At 38.4% G+C, this 17,132-nt stretch overlaps 1 protein-coding gene across 3 annotated transcripts in view; it reads right to left on the bottom strand.

The window, feature by feature from the left end:
• Window positions 1–17,132, bottom strand: part of TMEM245 (transmembrane protein 245) — a 76,910-nt gene that overhangs the window by 10,918 nt on the left and 48,860 nt on the right. For all 3 annotated transcript variants that reach the window (XM_074546461.1, XM_014264311.3, XM_005482993.4), the window contains 2 exons: window positions 16,923–17,068; window positions 707–807 (listed from right to left, as the gene is read on the bottom strand). In XM_074546461.1, coding sequence (XP_074402562.1) covers window positions 707–807; window positions 16,923–17,068 — 247 coding nt within the window. The remainder of the gene's footprint in view (window positions 1–706; window positions 808–16,922; window positions 17,069–17,132) is intronic.

Genomic DNA, 17,132 nt, shown 5'->3' on the forward strand with positions numbered 1-17,132 from the left:
TCGCATGTAGTTGAAAAAAAATAGGACTGATTACTTTCTAAGTAGGTCTAGTGACAATCAATGCCTTAAGACAGTTGCACTTCACAATACAGCCATTTCCCATTATATTGGGGTTTGCTGCTTCATAGCTTCCCCTTACGCTTCCTTGTACACAAACATTTTGCAATTACTATTATTATCATTCTTTTTAGTGAAAAAAGGGCAAAGAAAAATAGGGGAGAAGGTTTTTCTCTGAGAAGCCAGGTTTAAACAATAAAAGAAAACCAGAGGCTGGTAACACAGACAGACAATGATACTGAGAATAAGAAGCATTCCTTTATCATGCATTTCCATGATAGCACATCTTCCTGCATTTAGGCATCCTGAAAAATCAGCACCTGTCAACTGTAAAAGAAACCGAAGCCAAGAACAGGTAGAATAAAGTTAAAACCTGAAAATACTTGGACTGAATACAAGAGAGAAGGAATTAGACCTAGCAAACAAAACAGAAAGAAGATGTAAAATTGCTGGCAGGGAATGTGTTGTGAAAACAGAAAAAGGCAAGGCTCAAGGTAAGAGCAATCAGGGCCTTCTCTCCACCCTTCAAACAGCCAAATTCTCCAAGATCAGACAGACCTAAGGTTGTCAGCAACACTTAATATTTCTGATTTTGTACAATAAATAATTACATAATATTAGTTATGAATATAATTGCTCAAATCCTTACCAGATGGTATGAAGACTATGTTAATCCCAAATATAGTGTGAGTCAGCCAAGTGTAGAGTCCATAGAACCCAGCCATTTTGAGGGAAGCATCAAACACACCTCTAAAATGATCAAAGAGACTCTGTTAATTTTTATTAGTAAGAGGATTCCAAGAACTACGAAGACACACACACAGGTTGCTTTGAATAACTGAAAAGTGACACAAATAACACATCTCAAAATGTAACACTGAACCCTTTGTACATCTGTTCCCTCTGAGAAGAATAAATATTCCCAACGTAATTAAAAGCATTTAGACACAAAAAAATGGGTTCTAGGGATAGATGCCTTGAAAGAAACTGCTCAAGTGTCAGACTACATTCTCTATCAAAAATAATCTGTTTTCTATGAGAAGCAGTACCATTCTACACACAAAGTACTTTTTCATTTCTCTTTTCCACTTCTAGGTGTTCGTTCATTTTCTTTATCTGCCTACATTTCTGCATCTGCCCTTTTTCACAGGATCCCCCCAGCTTTTAGGTTGCTTATTAGGCTACATTATTAAAAACCAAATGGTAAATCTGGGAACCTAATTCAATCCTGCTGAAACAGGACTGAATCCAAAGTTCTCCTCTCTCAAGTGTGACCATGGCTTCATGAGACAGCGAACAGGAGCGAAGTGCTGTGACATTTTTACAGCACTAGGGCAGGTGCACATGTGGAATATCCCATAACTGAACTGGAAACCCATGCCTTAGATCTACAGTCACAAAAAACCATAATCTCAAACTGCTAAATCTCATTTTTGTATTATTTTTGTATATTTGAGAAGCCAAGTTTCCTGAAATCACTATTTCAGCTTGAATGCAAGAAACCAAGTCCCACAGCTCAGAACAGTCCTAACAGCTCCATCATCGCACAAGTGGTGGCCCATGCACCCTCTTAGCAAAGATAAATGTGAAGTCTCCTGATATTAATTTCCCATTCATGTTAATTCCCATAACTCACAGTGATTGTGTCTTGACAGTTTTGGGAACTCTGGCAGCAGGGCAAAGAAGACAGGAAGCCATACAACAGCTGTCTTTGAAGGGCATAGAAAAACTGCCCTTTCTGGATCTAAAGTCTGCAACAGCACAGTTTCCTTCTTCCATTGAGTCCATAAAGCCTTGCAGTAAAGAAACCTGTGATATTAAATTACTAGGTAGAATCTTTTCTGAGCTACCAAGAATAAGTCCAAGACTCCCAGTTTTTGCTTCTTCAGCCACTATCCTCATTTTTATTTCTGTAGGCAGTGTGCATATTTTTGCCATTGTTTTCTACCTAAGGGCTCACTTTTACATTTCTACATGACTTCTGAATCAAAATTATCTTATTTAAAATTTATTCACTGGAAGCTATGAGTGCATAATAAACCTCACACATCAACACTACTGTTCAAAATGCGAGATTCTCTTAGCAGACTAACCAGAAATAACTGTTGTCAGCCATTTTCCCCTCCAAAACAGGGAAAGGAAAAATAAAGAAAAAAAGCAAGCTTTAAAGAATGACCTGAAATAACAAGTCTAATCTTTGACAGGCAATAATTACATGGTGCTAAAAGAAAGGCAGAGAACATTTACAAATGTGTGGTAGCATCAGTAAAAAAAAGTGTCAATACTTCTCCATTTAGATGAACTTTTAGAATATTAAAATGGAAGATCAGACCAAAATATATAAAATCTACAAATTTTGAAGAATGACATACTCACTTGTATTTGAGTTGAAAGAGAAGAAGTTTCAGACTTTAAAAAAAAAATTTGGCAAGGAGGCAAGAAAACCCCAAGACCCAAGGCCACAGTAACAATGTTAAATGTGGATTTGCATTAAAAATTCAAGATACTTTCATACTTTAGCTGCTCAAAAGTCTTAATTTTCTGCATATTTGTGACATATAACTCATGTCTACCCTTTCTGAGTATATCAAAGGAGCATAATATCTTTCTAAGAAGAACCTGTGCAGTAATTTTCAAGCAAATCTTTTTCTTATCCAACAGGAACTGTGGCACAAACACATCACAGTTGTCAAAATTCTTTATAACAGTCCTTGAGTATCTCCTTATTTTTTCCAAAAAGAAGTTTTCTGTACTGTATTAAAATTAACAAGGTCTTGACATTTTCTATACGTATGCACCAAAACCACATTTCAGTATACAAGAGATGAGACAAGCCTCTAGCTTGAGAAAAGTATGTGAAGTATCAACTTCAGCTGAAATTAAAAAAACCACCTACAAGCAGTCATTTTAGATTTTCCCAGAGAGACTACAGAAGAATGGAAGAAGACAGTGCTATTATGGTAACCAAAAGAGAGACAGCAACCCCAGAGAAAAAAAACATTGAAGGTGTCTAGAAAACGAGTTGCTTTCTTAGTCTCAGCTCAAGGACTTGGCAGACAGATGAACTGGTAGAACAACAGAAAAACTAATCTGGGACTAACAGGTAGTCCTGGCCTGATGTCATTCTGCAAGCTGACACATAACATGTTTCTAAGGCCAAACAGTGCATGCCTCTGATAGAGTGCAGAACAGTGCAGCATCTCGCTGGCTCCGTGCTTCTAACACACACCTAACACACTGAGAGGAGAAGCCACCTCACAGTGCTGGAAATTGAGAAGTGCCAGGGGTCAAGCACGAGGAGAAAGGAGGCTGCACCTAGTGTCATTCTCCTCCTCTCCCTTCCCCTGGTTTGGGTCTGCCTCAACTGAAGTCACAAAACGCAGCAAAGGCACAGGGGATGCTACTTTGTGGCAGGCGTGGACCATGAGAACCTTAATCTGTCTGATAACTCATATTTGTTACTTTCTGGTAACTGTCACAAAAACTAAAAATTGTATCTTAAATTCTGGAAATTCATATCTATTTTCTTCATGGTTAAGGCTGCAAAAAAGAAAATTCTGAAAACACTAACTAGAATCTTAGCAGTTTGCTTCAGCTATTCCACACCTGAGACACCAGACCTTAAAGACAATGTGGGTGTGCCAGTGCCACATGAATTTATTACCATCTGTAAAATGCAGACCCTTCCTGGTGTAATTATGACAGTAAGTAAGTTTCATCTCTTAATACATTACTGGCACACACAGAGCTTCTTTTTATATACAAGAGTAATTGAATGATTCAGAAATCAAAAAATCCAATTGCTGCTCACATCTCACTTTGGCACTGTATCTGGATGAACCACTTTACCTGCAAGAGCTGTCATCTGTAAATGTGTAATTTATGAGCACTTCATGCCAATTTGGCACAAGGCATACTCAGACATACATATTCCATTTTAGTGAGCTTTGAAAAGCATGCAAAATTAAAATAAATAAAAATCAGAGGACATGGGTCATGCTACATATTATTCATATTAAAAATGAAGAAACTTCTGTGAAATGCTTCTGCACAGCTGGCCTACTTTTTTATTTTTGGGTAAAAGTTCCTTCTACTAAGTTCTGCCCCAAAAGTGAATTTGCTTGTAGACTCCACAAGGGAAAGGGCCACCTTTTCAGGGTTTCATGGATTTTTTCTTCTCTTTTACAGACTGGCCATAAAAAGTCTAGAGCATCCCTTTTATAACTACTGTAGTTTATATCAAATGTATGTCCACCTGAATTCAGGTGCACTTCACAGAGCCTGCAGGTAAAGTCTGCTCATTGTTACTGAAACAATGAGATTTCAAACATTTCAACCTAATGCTGCAGCAACCCCAGCTGAATAGAGCCCTTCAGCTCAGATCATGGATTTTTTGACCTTGGAGTTAATTTGATTTTCTAGATCTCTCTGCTCCCAGAACACTGGAGGAAAGAAGAGCATATGGGCTGAAATAATGAGAATTTGAGTTACCAGAAAGATTAGAGTAAGCATATCATAAGCTCAGAAGAGGGATTTTCTGGTTATTATACTAAATTTATAGGAATAGGCATATGAACCCTGGCTTTGAATGGGCATGAGAGTAAAAACTAGAAAAAAAAAAACTGGTATTCATCTTTGGAAAAGTTTGCAAGAAATAGTGTTTCTCTAAATTCCTTACAAAACCCTTTACAATCCATACAACAGTTTATAATCCAATTAAAATGCAAGCTTGGTAATGGGAACACCCTCAGCCAAAGACATTGTTAGAATAAGAAAATTTCACTCTTTTGTCATTTTCCTCACACCACTGATGTTTGGTATTTTCCCATATTCTCTCAGTAGACACTAAAAGGATTGTACTACATCTTTGTTGCAAACCTTTCTGTACAGAGAACTGACTAATTCAAAATGATGCTTTAAGAGATCTCAGCTATTCAGTTTCTCTTGGGAATACAACCATCACATTTTAAAAGAGAGTTCAAAGTATAAGAGAAATGCATTCAAAACTTCACAGCATGGTTTCACAATTTATCTTCAGAACAGGTTAGCTCAGAAGTGTCCCAGGAAAGGAGCCCTTCCATTCCCCTGTTCCAAAGATTCACTTCTGCCCTAGATGAACCTTACCCTACCTGCCAGCAGAGTCTTCATTATGTGCCATGACACTTTCTACAATGAAATCAGCTTTTTCATTTTTACAGTGAATTCATGACAATGGTTACATGATGGGTTAGTTTTAACAAAATAGCTCAGGTCCCCACTCCCCAGCCAGCTCATAAGCAGTGACCTAAATAGCTGCATTCCCACCAGGAAAGAACAGTGCACTCATGGCTGGAGAGCAAGAACATATCACTACTGTCTTACCCCAGCTGAAGTTAACACTCACTGTCACCACAACTTCAAAACCAAAGAACTCTCTGTAGTGTGCAAAGAACTTTCTTTCTTCACACACCACCAAGAACTGTTGCAAAAGACAAGTTGCCAGTGACAGCTTTTGTCTTTGAAAAGACCAAAGTATTCTTCTTCTACAGTGATCCCCCAAATTTCAAATGATCACCAGGTGAACACTGAAGAATGAAATTACTTCAAGAAGTCCTTTTGAAAAAAACCTATTAAGCTGTTCTTTGACTCTCTTTAAGGGTTCTGTTCTTTTAGGGATAAAAAGTGACTCTCTTTATATTTCAGTTTCAAATATAACATGAAAGCAAGCTAAGTGCACTAAGACAAGACTCCAGCTACGAATAAAGCTGAAGTGGCAAGAAGCATTTCTTGACAGAGTAAGATCATCTCAGGAGCAATATAAATATGCAAATCACTTTCAGAGATGACTCCATGACAAGATTTCAACAGTTTTGCTGCTGAAATTAATTCCTCCTCATGAATGATACAACTAAACAAAACAGCTCCAACATATGCAGGCTAGTAATGACACTAATCAGATAAAGTGATAGAATCTTCTATCAAAGCATGGTTCCTCCAGATGGTATAACTGATGTAAATATTGCATACATCTCCCGAGGCAGGACAAGGCTCCAATGACTTTATCAAAACACCACTGAAGTGTGGCAACCAGTCTGAAGTGGCATACAGACTTTCTTCCCTAGAGAAATGTCTACATTCTGTGAAAAATAACAATTACTCTATGAGAAATTCTGTATCTATTTCTTCAAAATGCCTTTGTATTTGTATTAATTTTTTAATTACTACTTTGGCCTGTAATTGTAAGCTTACAATTATTCTTCTGAGAAGCACATTTGAAAGGACCAGTTATGTCTAACATTTCCAGTTTTTTATCAGGAGTAGACAATTTTTACTAAGTGCAATACTGTACCGGTCTTAAAATTTATCTTGGAACATAACATAAAAAAAGGCAAACTTGTTCAGACCCAAGATCTGTCTAGCCAGTTTCCCATCTCCAGCAGAGTCAAGAAGCAGACGTTAAGGGAACAAAAGAAACAGACAAACCTCTTTAACAATACCCCCTTCCAACCTCTACTTCTACCTCAGGGAATATTATGAACCTCACACAGGCTTTCTAACAATTAATCTTCAATTAATGTATCTTCTGAGTGCTCCTGTTCAATCCTGCAACTCCAGTGTTCTTTTGCAAGATCTTTCCCATGCTCCTCTGCCTGCTTCGATGCATTTTTTGAAAGTGCCTGGTCACTTTTTGGTGATGCAAATATTTTATCCTAGAAGGGACCATAGACAGTCCAGCTCAGTCATCCTTTTTACATTGGTTCTGATTGTACAAACTTCAATTGTGTAACATCCTTTTTTCTAGGCAGAAGAGTCTCTCAGCCATTCCTCACAGAGAAACTGATGCATGCCTTCATTTCTCTAACCAGTCTTGTTGCACTCCAGGCTTTTGGAGATGCAGCAACCAGAATGGCACACAGTAACTCTGGTACAGGAAAATCATAGTCTCATACAATGGGAGTACTACTCTGTGTTTCTGTTTTCTAGAGCTGTGGTAACAAATCTTAACGTCTGATATGCCTGGCACTTGTTTTTTAAGTATTACCAAGCATGGAGCTAGCCTGTGTAGCAGAAAATACAGCTCCCACGTGATGAGTCAGCACAGCAGTAATGAGTTTATGTGTGAAGTTAGGACTGGTTCCCCCCCACATGCATCACTTTCATCTACACTACATTTCATCAGTCATTTTACTTCCCAGACACGGCTGTCTTCTGAGTTTGTCTACAATCCTACTGTACCCACAACTTCTCTGGGAAGCCTGTCCCAGTGCCCCACCACTGTCATAGTAAAGAATTTCTTCCTTATATCTAATTTAAACCTACCCTCTTACTGTATAAAGACAATACCCCTTATCCTTGAAAGTCTCAGGAAAGCAATACTGTAAAAAGCCTTTACTAAATTTTGGTAGAACACAGCACACAGATGAACTTATTAAGGGTCTTGCTTGCCCACACTTCAAAAAACATGAGGAATGAGGCAGAACTTCCCTTCTGTGAAAACTCTGATTCTTTGCAACTAAATCATATTCACCAGGTGCTGGTTCCTACGAAGCCTTACAGTACCAATACCCATCCAGCTTACACGTTTGTACTTCCTGGGTTTCCAGGAACAATGTTTTTTTATTTTGTCCCTGAGATTTCTATAGTGACTTACCATCAGTCATTCCTAACAATTTGCTATTGCTCATTTAATCTGTTTTGATCTAGAAGCTCTTCTACAGTCACTGAAATTTCTGAGAGATTCTACTTCCCATAAGAAAACTCATCCATAAGAAAGATTTTCAATGTGATTCCCTCTACATACCTTCACAGCAATAAGCAAAACAGCATCAATTTACCTCCCCCCTGCAACAACCTGAGCCTTGGTTGCTGAGTACCCCTTGTCATTCCCTCAGCCCTCTGACTGCTTGCTGCTCCTGTCTCATGTAAAAAATTATACTTTTGTTTAATAGCATTTTATGGATCTTTGAGTAAATGAATCCAACTCAGCACATATTTCTAGGTGCTTTATGCCTATTTCTATCTACTGAAGTTTATGATCCTTTCATTTCATAGCAAAAGCTTCAGCTTTTAAGAGGATAGTTTCTCATTCCCATGGCCATTAATATTTTGCTGTTCAGATATGCACTCTCTTCCCTTCAGCCTTACTCAGTTATTAGCATGCACTGGCATTAATATTTATTGCTGCCCACTTGAAAGGATGTAAATTCTTTAGGACTGCCATTTTAGCTTGAAAAGTTCATTAATGAGAGCAACAACTGGCTTGAGTCAATACTGCTTGAGATCCATTGCAGTCTTATATTTAGGCTGTTTATATGTTCATAATATTCCTATTATAAAATTATGAAACACAAGCATAAAGAAGGGAGTATTTTCATTGTTTATGTTGGTGGAGACAATAAACAATGGATTGATCTTATAACTCAAAAGTGTGAAAAGCTAAAGGTCTGATCCTAAGCCTTTGAAATACCAGGAAATCCTGAAGTTTTATATCAGACTTCATGCTGTCTTCTTACAATACAACAGATCTGTATTTTAGACAGCAGAAATCTAACCAGGATTATAATAACATATACTGCAACATTAAAACACACAAAGTATTATCAGATGTGCAAACACAGAACCCTGCAACATTATACTAAAAACAATTCTAATAATATATTTTTATTCTTAGAAATACCTGATGGAATATCTTTTTCCTATATATTTAATTCTGATGGAATATCTTTTTCCTATATATTTAATTCTGATGGAATATCTTTTCCCTATATATTTAAGTCTTTCATCAACTTTTTTCTTTCCATCCCTTCCAGTTAGCCTGCCTTAGAAGCAAAGAGAAAAACTAACGGTTGATCCAAATTCCAGATGTAACTTAAGCATCACTCTCTTTACTGGTACAGTTTATGTTATTACCAACTAATCATTCAAATATTGGGTTTTGAGATATAGGTAACTTTTAAAAAGTTGCTACAGTAAATAAAAGTAGTGTGTAAATACAAGCCTAAGTGCAACACAAGGGACTTGTGTTGCACTTAGGCTAAGGGACTTGTACCTAAGATGCAGTGTAATTACATTAAAAATTGCAGGAAAATCTGCTCATGTGTTTAAATGTGCTCCCACTCACACATGCACCAACCCACATCCTTTGCATGTTCACAAATATTTTAAGTCTTAAAAAACACTGGACAACCAGAGAATAAACCACTAAAAATATGCACTAGGACAAACTACTGTTAGAACATACAAAACATGCCATCTGCAATATGAAAGAAGCCAATGGCAAAATATCAGCACTGTCCCTCATAAAGCAAGGAGCCCTCTCAAAGTGTTTGATCCCAGCCTGAAGGGCAGAGAGAACAGAACAGTCTGCTTCAGCACCAGGTTATGCACCAAGATAATCTTGTGAGTTAAGGGCAGTAAACTGTAAAATTCAGATTAAATTTACAGACTGTTACATGCTTCACCAAAATTACATATGTTTAATAATAAACATTTTTTCATAGTTTCATGTAAATTTTGGATTAACGATTTAAGTATGAGCAAATAAATTATTTTCTGAAATTTTCTTTGAAGATCCATTTTTCTTTGAAATATTCTTTGAATAACTGATCGAAATCATGTGTACATAAGATAATTCACAGACATCTTTTGTGTTTAAGAAGTATTTTCTATATAAAAGGAAATATGGGTAAAGACAAATCCTAGGGTGGTTCTTTTTGCAAATATGAGAATATTTAAGACTAAAAAAGTGGTGCGAGCAAGTCACATATTTATTGCTACTAAAATAGGCAGCTTAAAAATATTATCTACCCTACAAAAATAATCAGGTTATGGTTATTTTCAGTTTGGTTCAGCATAGGTACTGAAACAATGCGGCAACTCATAGATTTACAGACCAGATTCTACTCTTTATCCAATAACTCAGGTGAAGCTTTTCTTTCTTCAATGTAATGAAAAACAAAAAACAAGTGTCTGTTATTCCCAATGTTAGACTAGGCAATTACTTCATTAGAGAATCATACAATTATTCAGGTTGGAAAAGACCTCCAACATCATCAAGTCCAACCTTTCACCCATCACTACCCTGTAAACTAAACCACAGCACTAAATGGCACGTCTGGTTGTGGTTGTTTCTTAAATACTTCTAGGAATGGTGATTTCACCACCTCCCTGGACAGACCACTCCAATGCTTGACAACCCCTTCTGTGAAGTAATTCTTCCTAATGTCCAACTTGCACCTTCCCTGGTGCCATTTGAGGCTGTTTCCTCTCATACCTGGGAGAAAAGCCAACCCCCATCTGGCTGCAGCCTCCTTTCAGGAGTTGTACGGAGCGAGAAGGCTCCCCCAAGGCCCCTTTTCTCCAGGCTAAACACTCCCAGCTGCCCGCACAGGACTCCTGCTCAGAGCCTTCACCAGCTTCACTGCCCTTCTCTGGACTCACTCCAGCACCTCAAGGTCCTGCTTATATTGAGGGGCCCAGAAGTGGACACAGCACTCAAGGTGTGACCTCAGCAGTGCTGAGTACAGTGTTCTCACTGGCCACACTGCTGCTGATACAAGCCAGGATGCCATTGGCTTCATGATTAAGACAGAGTCATTAAGACAATTGTTCAATTCTATTCCCATCTCATAACATACACTTTAAGTAAAGCCTGAAAAATTTCAGTAAGGTCCTGTTAAATGCATTCCTGTGACATAACATTTCAGCAAGAAGTAACTCCTGCTACTAAAGAACATTCACTGCATGCAAAAATTCTGTCAAAACACAATCAGTCAACAGTTTTCTTTGAAAAATTAATCTGAAAGAAATTATTAATGTTGCAGTAAAACAAACAAGATCACACATTTTGCTTTTTCTAAGCATTAGCTTAACATGCTGGAAGATAATTGTTTTCTGTGGGAATTGTATCATTGTCTCATTTTCTCCATAATCATTGCCAGGAATCCACAGCAAACCAATTAGATGTTTAAACAGCTGAGATTTTTGTTTGTTTGTTTACATGCTAGCTCTTTACAGATCTCTTTAGATGTTGATAAATAAAAGTTGAAATTTCATTAAGAACCTATTTCATTCATCAAGATGCTACAGGTTTTTTTCACATCAAATATTTTTTTTTTTACTTTCCAACCATTACAGTAAGGACAACAATTTCCTCTTTGGAAATACGTAATATTTTAAGTAATTTTTTTATAATCAATGAAATATCTGATCAAATTTGAGGTGTGCATGGCAAATGAAGAAAATGAAGCAAATAATGATAACCCTTCTCAAATTGAAAACAAACAGTCCTCATCTTCCTGGTGTTACTGAACAAACTTCCACTAACACATGTTTCAAGGCATCACTCAAAACACTGATCTGCATTTAAGACCATGTCACAATGTAATCAGGCCCCACCAAAACTGAAAGCTGCAGTAACTTTAAGCCACAGCCATACCCGTGTGCATGCACTCATGTGAAAGTATCGCACACACTAAATTGCACTGAGGCCGTGAGAACATGCAACTTAGTAATGTGCAATATCTCCACCAGAGCAAGCAGAATGGGAGCTTCAGGGAACAAGGGTATGGTGCATTCAGGAAGAGAACAACATGCTGCTCAGGGAAAGGAAAATGGTTCAGGCAAAGGTGTGCATGCTACTACTTGGAAATCTGTGATTCGGAGAGTTACTGCTTCATCCATTCAGGACAAAAACAAAACAAAAATAAAAACCCGGAAAAGAGCACCCTCTCCCTAGTTCAGGGGTAAAGAATTTTATTTTCCTACTTCAGCAGTAAAGTAGGTAACTCATGAATCAACTTTATTTTACAGAACCCTTCTGAACAAAGCAAATCTCATACTGTTGTGGGCAGATGACGATTCTCTCAAACCTTCAAAATACTATATTTTTAACTACAGTTACAATGAAGACAATCACTAGCTACTCTTGAGAATTAAAATTATCTAAATACAGTAAACTCGTCCAAGTGGTTCTCATGTTTCTAAAGCAAGCCATCTTCCTAAACCTGACAGAGTGGTGCCAAAAGAATTCCTGCAGCTCAACCTACTCTGGCATAAACCTTCTGCCACAGCCATCAGGCCCCTCCCTGTTTCCCTGTCTTTGTTCCTATGGCTGACTTTAAGTGGTTGCAGTGTAAGTAAATCATGTATTTACTATATTCACAGGCAACTAATCACTGCTGTCAGTCAAAGGAGACTCTCACAAATGATGAAATATTACCTTTGAAATTCATCACATTTTTGTCCTGATACCCACTTATGCAATATGGAAAACAGGCAAAAACAAAAAAAAACCAACCAACAAAAAAAAAAAAAAAACAAAACACCCCAAACAAACAAAAAAACCCAAAACAACAAAGCAAAAAAGAAAAGAAAAAATGGGAAGAAAAATAAAAGGAAATAAAAAAGGAAGAATAAAGAAGAAAAAAAAAGACAGAATTGTGGAGGGATTAAATGCAAAGGACAAATGAAGAATATATCAAGAATTAAAAAAGAGTAACGAAACATGGCCACACGAAGAAAGTTAGACTCAGATTGAGAACAACTTGAGATTGCAAACCAAAGAAAAAAGAAAACAGATGCACCAACTGGCTTGAAGGACCAAAACTACTAGAGAACAGAAGCTCTTTTACTGCTGAGGCACTAGCAGTATTTGGGATGATTATAACTTTTCTAAATTTTTATTTCCAATTTATAGGCAATGGCACATGAAGTTCCAGCATGAAATTTTGAATTGGTTGATTTGAAAGAGAAGCAGTACTTCATACATCAGTCAGAAATCCCTATGGTCACAGATGCCATCAGTAGTAATCTTACTCTCAGATTTTTTACTGTGTTTTATGGAGTCATCACATAACTACTGACCTTTCCTCTTCCCTGTAGATTAAATGCTGCCTTCCACAGACGCAAACAATGAGGAGACACAAATGCAATGTATGACAACAAAGCACACACAAGTGTTTAGTCTAATCATAGGAGTATTTTCATGATGAAAGTTACTCAAAATTGGGAAAACTGGTTTATGACCAATTTGCAAATCTGTTTGTTCCTTAGTCCAAACACTGCCAGTTCTCATCTGGAGGGCTGGTTGCAGGCAGGCCGCACTGCCTGGTACAAAGGCACATACCTGGGGTAAAGGCAAATGCCCAGCTTACACTCACATTCACAACACAGGAAAAGACCAAACTAGCAGCAGATCATTCTTTCTATTGCCATTTGCCTTTCAGTCCCAAGGGAGACGTAGAAAAGAGTTCTTTTGTTGACTGTCAAGGGTTGCATGGCCCCTTCTTTCCCACTGCCCCTCATAAAGAGGTGCCATCTTTTGAGCACTGAGGCCTGAAGGATTGGGGAGAGGAGGACCTTCCTTCCATCAAGCTGCTGCCTTCCCCACCTGGCAAGGGACATTCCCATCAGCTGTCCTGCCTTCCACAGATGGGAATGGACTCCCATAACCACACAGAAGGTGATCTCCCACCATCAACCCAAGCCCTCACTTCCAGACCTTCACCAGCATCAGCCCCATCACTGCCCTGAGTCACACTACCACCAGCAGCAGCCCCAGAGCTGGAATTTGTCCTGCTGAGCGCACAGCAGAGCTCTACAGCCATCCCCTTCTCCTGCCCATGCTCACCCAGACTGTGACTGTGGGAGGCTGTCACAGCCTTGCTGAAGTCAGAGCAAGTGGCAGTCACTGCTGTCCCCTGGTCCTCCTTTGAGGACAGTTGCCTCCTCAAAGCAAGTTCCCTGCTTTTCCCAGCACAACTTGTCCTTGTGGAGCTGCGCTGGCTGGTGCCTCCAAGTGATCTTCTGTCTCCCACAGCCCTGCCTTTGTACCACTAGTTTGCCAAACAAGCTCTTGGCTCAGGCAGACCATGATGCTCTCGTCAAATCCCTGCTCGATCCCACCACCTAATACATGCTACTGGCATTCTGCTTCTCTGGCATCCTGGATGAATAAATTTCCTGTCAAAGGCCAGCAGGGCAATTCATCCCATGGTTTGCAGCAGGCAGTTCTTGGATTACACTCAGCTTCTTCAAAACTCCCAGCATCACAACAGCTGCATCTATTTTCTCCCACTACTCAAGTTCAAATTTATAATCTGTGGTATTCTGACAGAAACAGTGAGATTCAACACTTGGCTCAAAGCAGCCTGGAAAGCTGCTCTTACCCCTATACAGCTCATAAATCTATTTGTGTGATCAGAGAACTGCCACTGTATTTGCAAACTCACCATCAAAGGAGTTAGAAAAGTATTTATAAAATTTATAGCTATTTATAGTCCATAAAATAAAAAACACAGCACAGTTCTGATGAGAGAAACTGAAATGGGAAAAGGTCTTTGTTTAAGACCTCGTTGGGTAACATCTTTAAATTAAGGGATTTCAAGAGAAACAAGTTGCCAATTGCCCACCTCTTCTTTCCCCCTTGCTGTTTTCCTCTGAAATAAATGGCAAAGCACACAAGGAAACAGACTTCCTTTAAGTTTCTATCTAAGTTTCCTAGTGCTTTTCACAAACACATTTTAAGTAAAAGAGCACAGAAGTGACTGGCAGCATGGAGGATGATTGTTCTTATGTCATTTGGTTTATGAGCAACAGAGAGATTAGGTCTATATCTTGCCAGGAGGACCCAGGCCCTCTAGACAGGACTAGCTAGATGTTGTCTTAGCTTTGTGCACATGGCATTGTCCTGGTGAAGGGTGGTGGGAGCTGGAACACAGCTGGTGATCTTTGAGATTTACTAACTGAATCTTTTTGGTCAACTTGAAAGCACGGATATTTTGAGGGTGAATTCATATTTTGCAATTCTGTCATAGTCTAATAATGAAAGCAAACTAGAGACGTTTCACTATTTGATAATTCATAATACAAATGGAGCCTCTTCCATCCTACCACCAAGCACTAATATCCATTTTGCATGCCATTTGCAGATGAGGTGAAGAAGTCATTTTTAGGTTCCTACCACTGCAGCAACAACTCATCTCTAAAAAGAAAGAAAAGTTGCTACTTTGGGACAAAAGAAAGGGCTTCAAGTAGCAATTGTTTTTCATATGACAACAGACTGGGCAAGCATAAATTCATGAGAAATTGTTACTACACTCACCATATTTATATACTGAAGATCACAATAAGTTTTGAGTGTAATGTAATCCTTGGGTAAACTGAATAGTGTGGAACTTCCAAAAATCTCAGAAGAATCATTCCAAACAATTCAAATAAGGCACCAAGTACAGGCTACTCCAATCAAATATGAGTGTCTGATCCAGGCCACCTTAATGAATACACAGACTGAGGTCCCTTGTGTATGACAAGCTGCTTCCTATTCTACATTGTCCAAATTCTCCAGACACTGGCTTTTTCTCATCATGTTTGCAAGTTACTGATGCATGCTCGCTCTTTCCTACTTATTTTCCTGGGGCTTCTCTAAAATTATTTTCTTTCTTTCCTCCACTCCAGTTCTGAGAAATACCTTGGGTGACCTGTGTCACACACCTGTAAACTTGTAACTGCATTTAATACAATCCTCCTCACATTGTATCCATGCCCAGACAAACCATACCCTACTTTTCCACACTGTTCACCTCTACCCTGGGCTAAAGAGAACAATTTGTGAGACTAGTATCAGTGTCTAAATCCACTCACACTATTCAGAAAAGATAGAACTGAGATACTAACCATGTGATCAATGAAAACTCAATAGCAGTCACTCAAGAGAAAGGCTATTAACTTTTTGGCAGAATTCCAAATCTGTTGCTTTTTACCTGAATTGCCCTTCATTTCAAATGACTACAGCAGTCAGCATTCTTGTTCAAGATCCTACATAACATAATACAAAGTTGCCATTGTTAAAATGGCAAACATTTAGCAATGAGTTTGGAAAGCAGCTCTAGTATCTCTTCAGCTTAAGTCCCCTCATGTACTGTATTGTATGCAGAAGAAGACACAGAAAGCAGAGGTGTAAGAGGCAATGGTTACACAGACCTCAGCATGAAGCCTGTTCACCTTGCCCAGAACATCAACTTTTTTGAAAAGGTACACTATGACTTAAACATCTTATTTAAAATCCAGTTTATTACATTACCAGCATGTTAGTGTTTCCAGCTCCTTACAGGTGAAAGCTGATGATTTTATTCATCTGTGATGCATGAACTTTACTGCACCACCCCAAAAATAGCTTCACTGTGAAATCCTTGTGAATCATATTTAAAAACATTCAAAAAAATCTCCTTTTATTACTGAAGTACTTTGGAGCCAACACACAAAAATGGTGACTCAGCATGCAACACTGTGAATGCCCTCTGTAGGTGCAGCACAGTGGTGTACCAACCATGATAAGGACAGCGCTCCCCTGGTGTTCCCTTTGATGTAATTTGGTTTATGGAGACCATGAACTACATTTCTTTCAGGTGAAACTGAACTGGAAAACATTCCCCAGAAGCATATCTAATACATTCCAGGTACAAATGGCTGCTTATTCTCCAATATTAGACAAAATACTTCAAACTAATTAATTCTGAAACGTGTACAGCACTGGTGTTAGGTCCTCCATTTCTACTGTTTTGCTGCATGCATCTGCTCCTACTGAGCTGCACCAGCTGCTACTGCCAACACAACTCCAAACTCTGCTTCCTGATGAGTTAGGGACGTCATGGATGTAGCAGTTTTACAAAACACTACTGTTTATAACAGCACAGACCTCTGAAAATTGTTAGCCAAGTCCAATCAAATTAACAAAGAAAGGGGGAAAAATCATCAGCGCTAGGTTCTTAAAAGCATTTTTACAACTCAGCTTTGAAACACAAGCTGTTGCAATTGTTAATTATTTGCAGCTGAACATCAAATTTAAAGAAGAATTTTAAACAAAGGGCAAGAAATCAGCAATTTACCTTATTGCTTCCTCCACAGATTGGCCAACTATATTTGAGGAGGGCCCTGGCTGAGACAAAGGTGTCAGGCTTATCACCCATTTTACTGGCTTGTAATATTCATCACTGGAGCTCAACAAGTAGAACAATGTGGTCAGAAAAATCACCTGCAAAACAAATTGAAGTTTTAAATTAGAAGATAATAAATACTTCACAAAATTAGAGTATGCA

The sequence above is a fragment of the Zonotrichia albicollis genome, chromosome 1 (genome assembly GCF_047830755.1).
Source record: "Zonotrichia albicollis isolate bZonAlb1 chromosome 1, bZonAlb1.hap1, whole genome shotgun sequence".
NCBI lineage: Eukaryota > Metazoa > Chordata > Aves > Passeriformes > Passerellidae > Zonotrichia > Zonotrichia albicollis.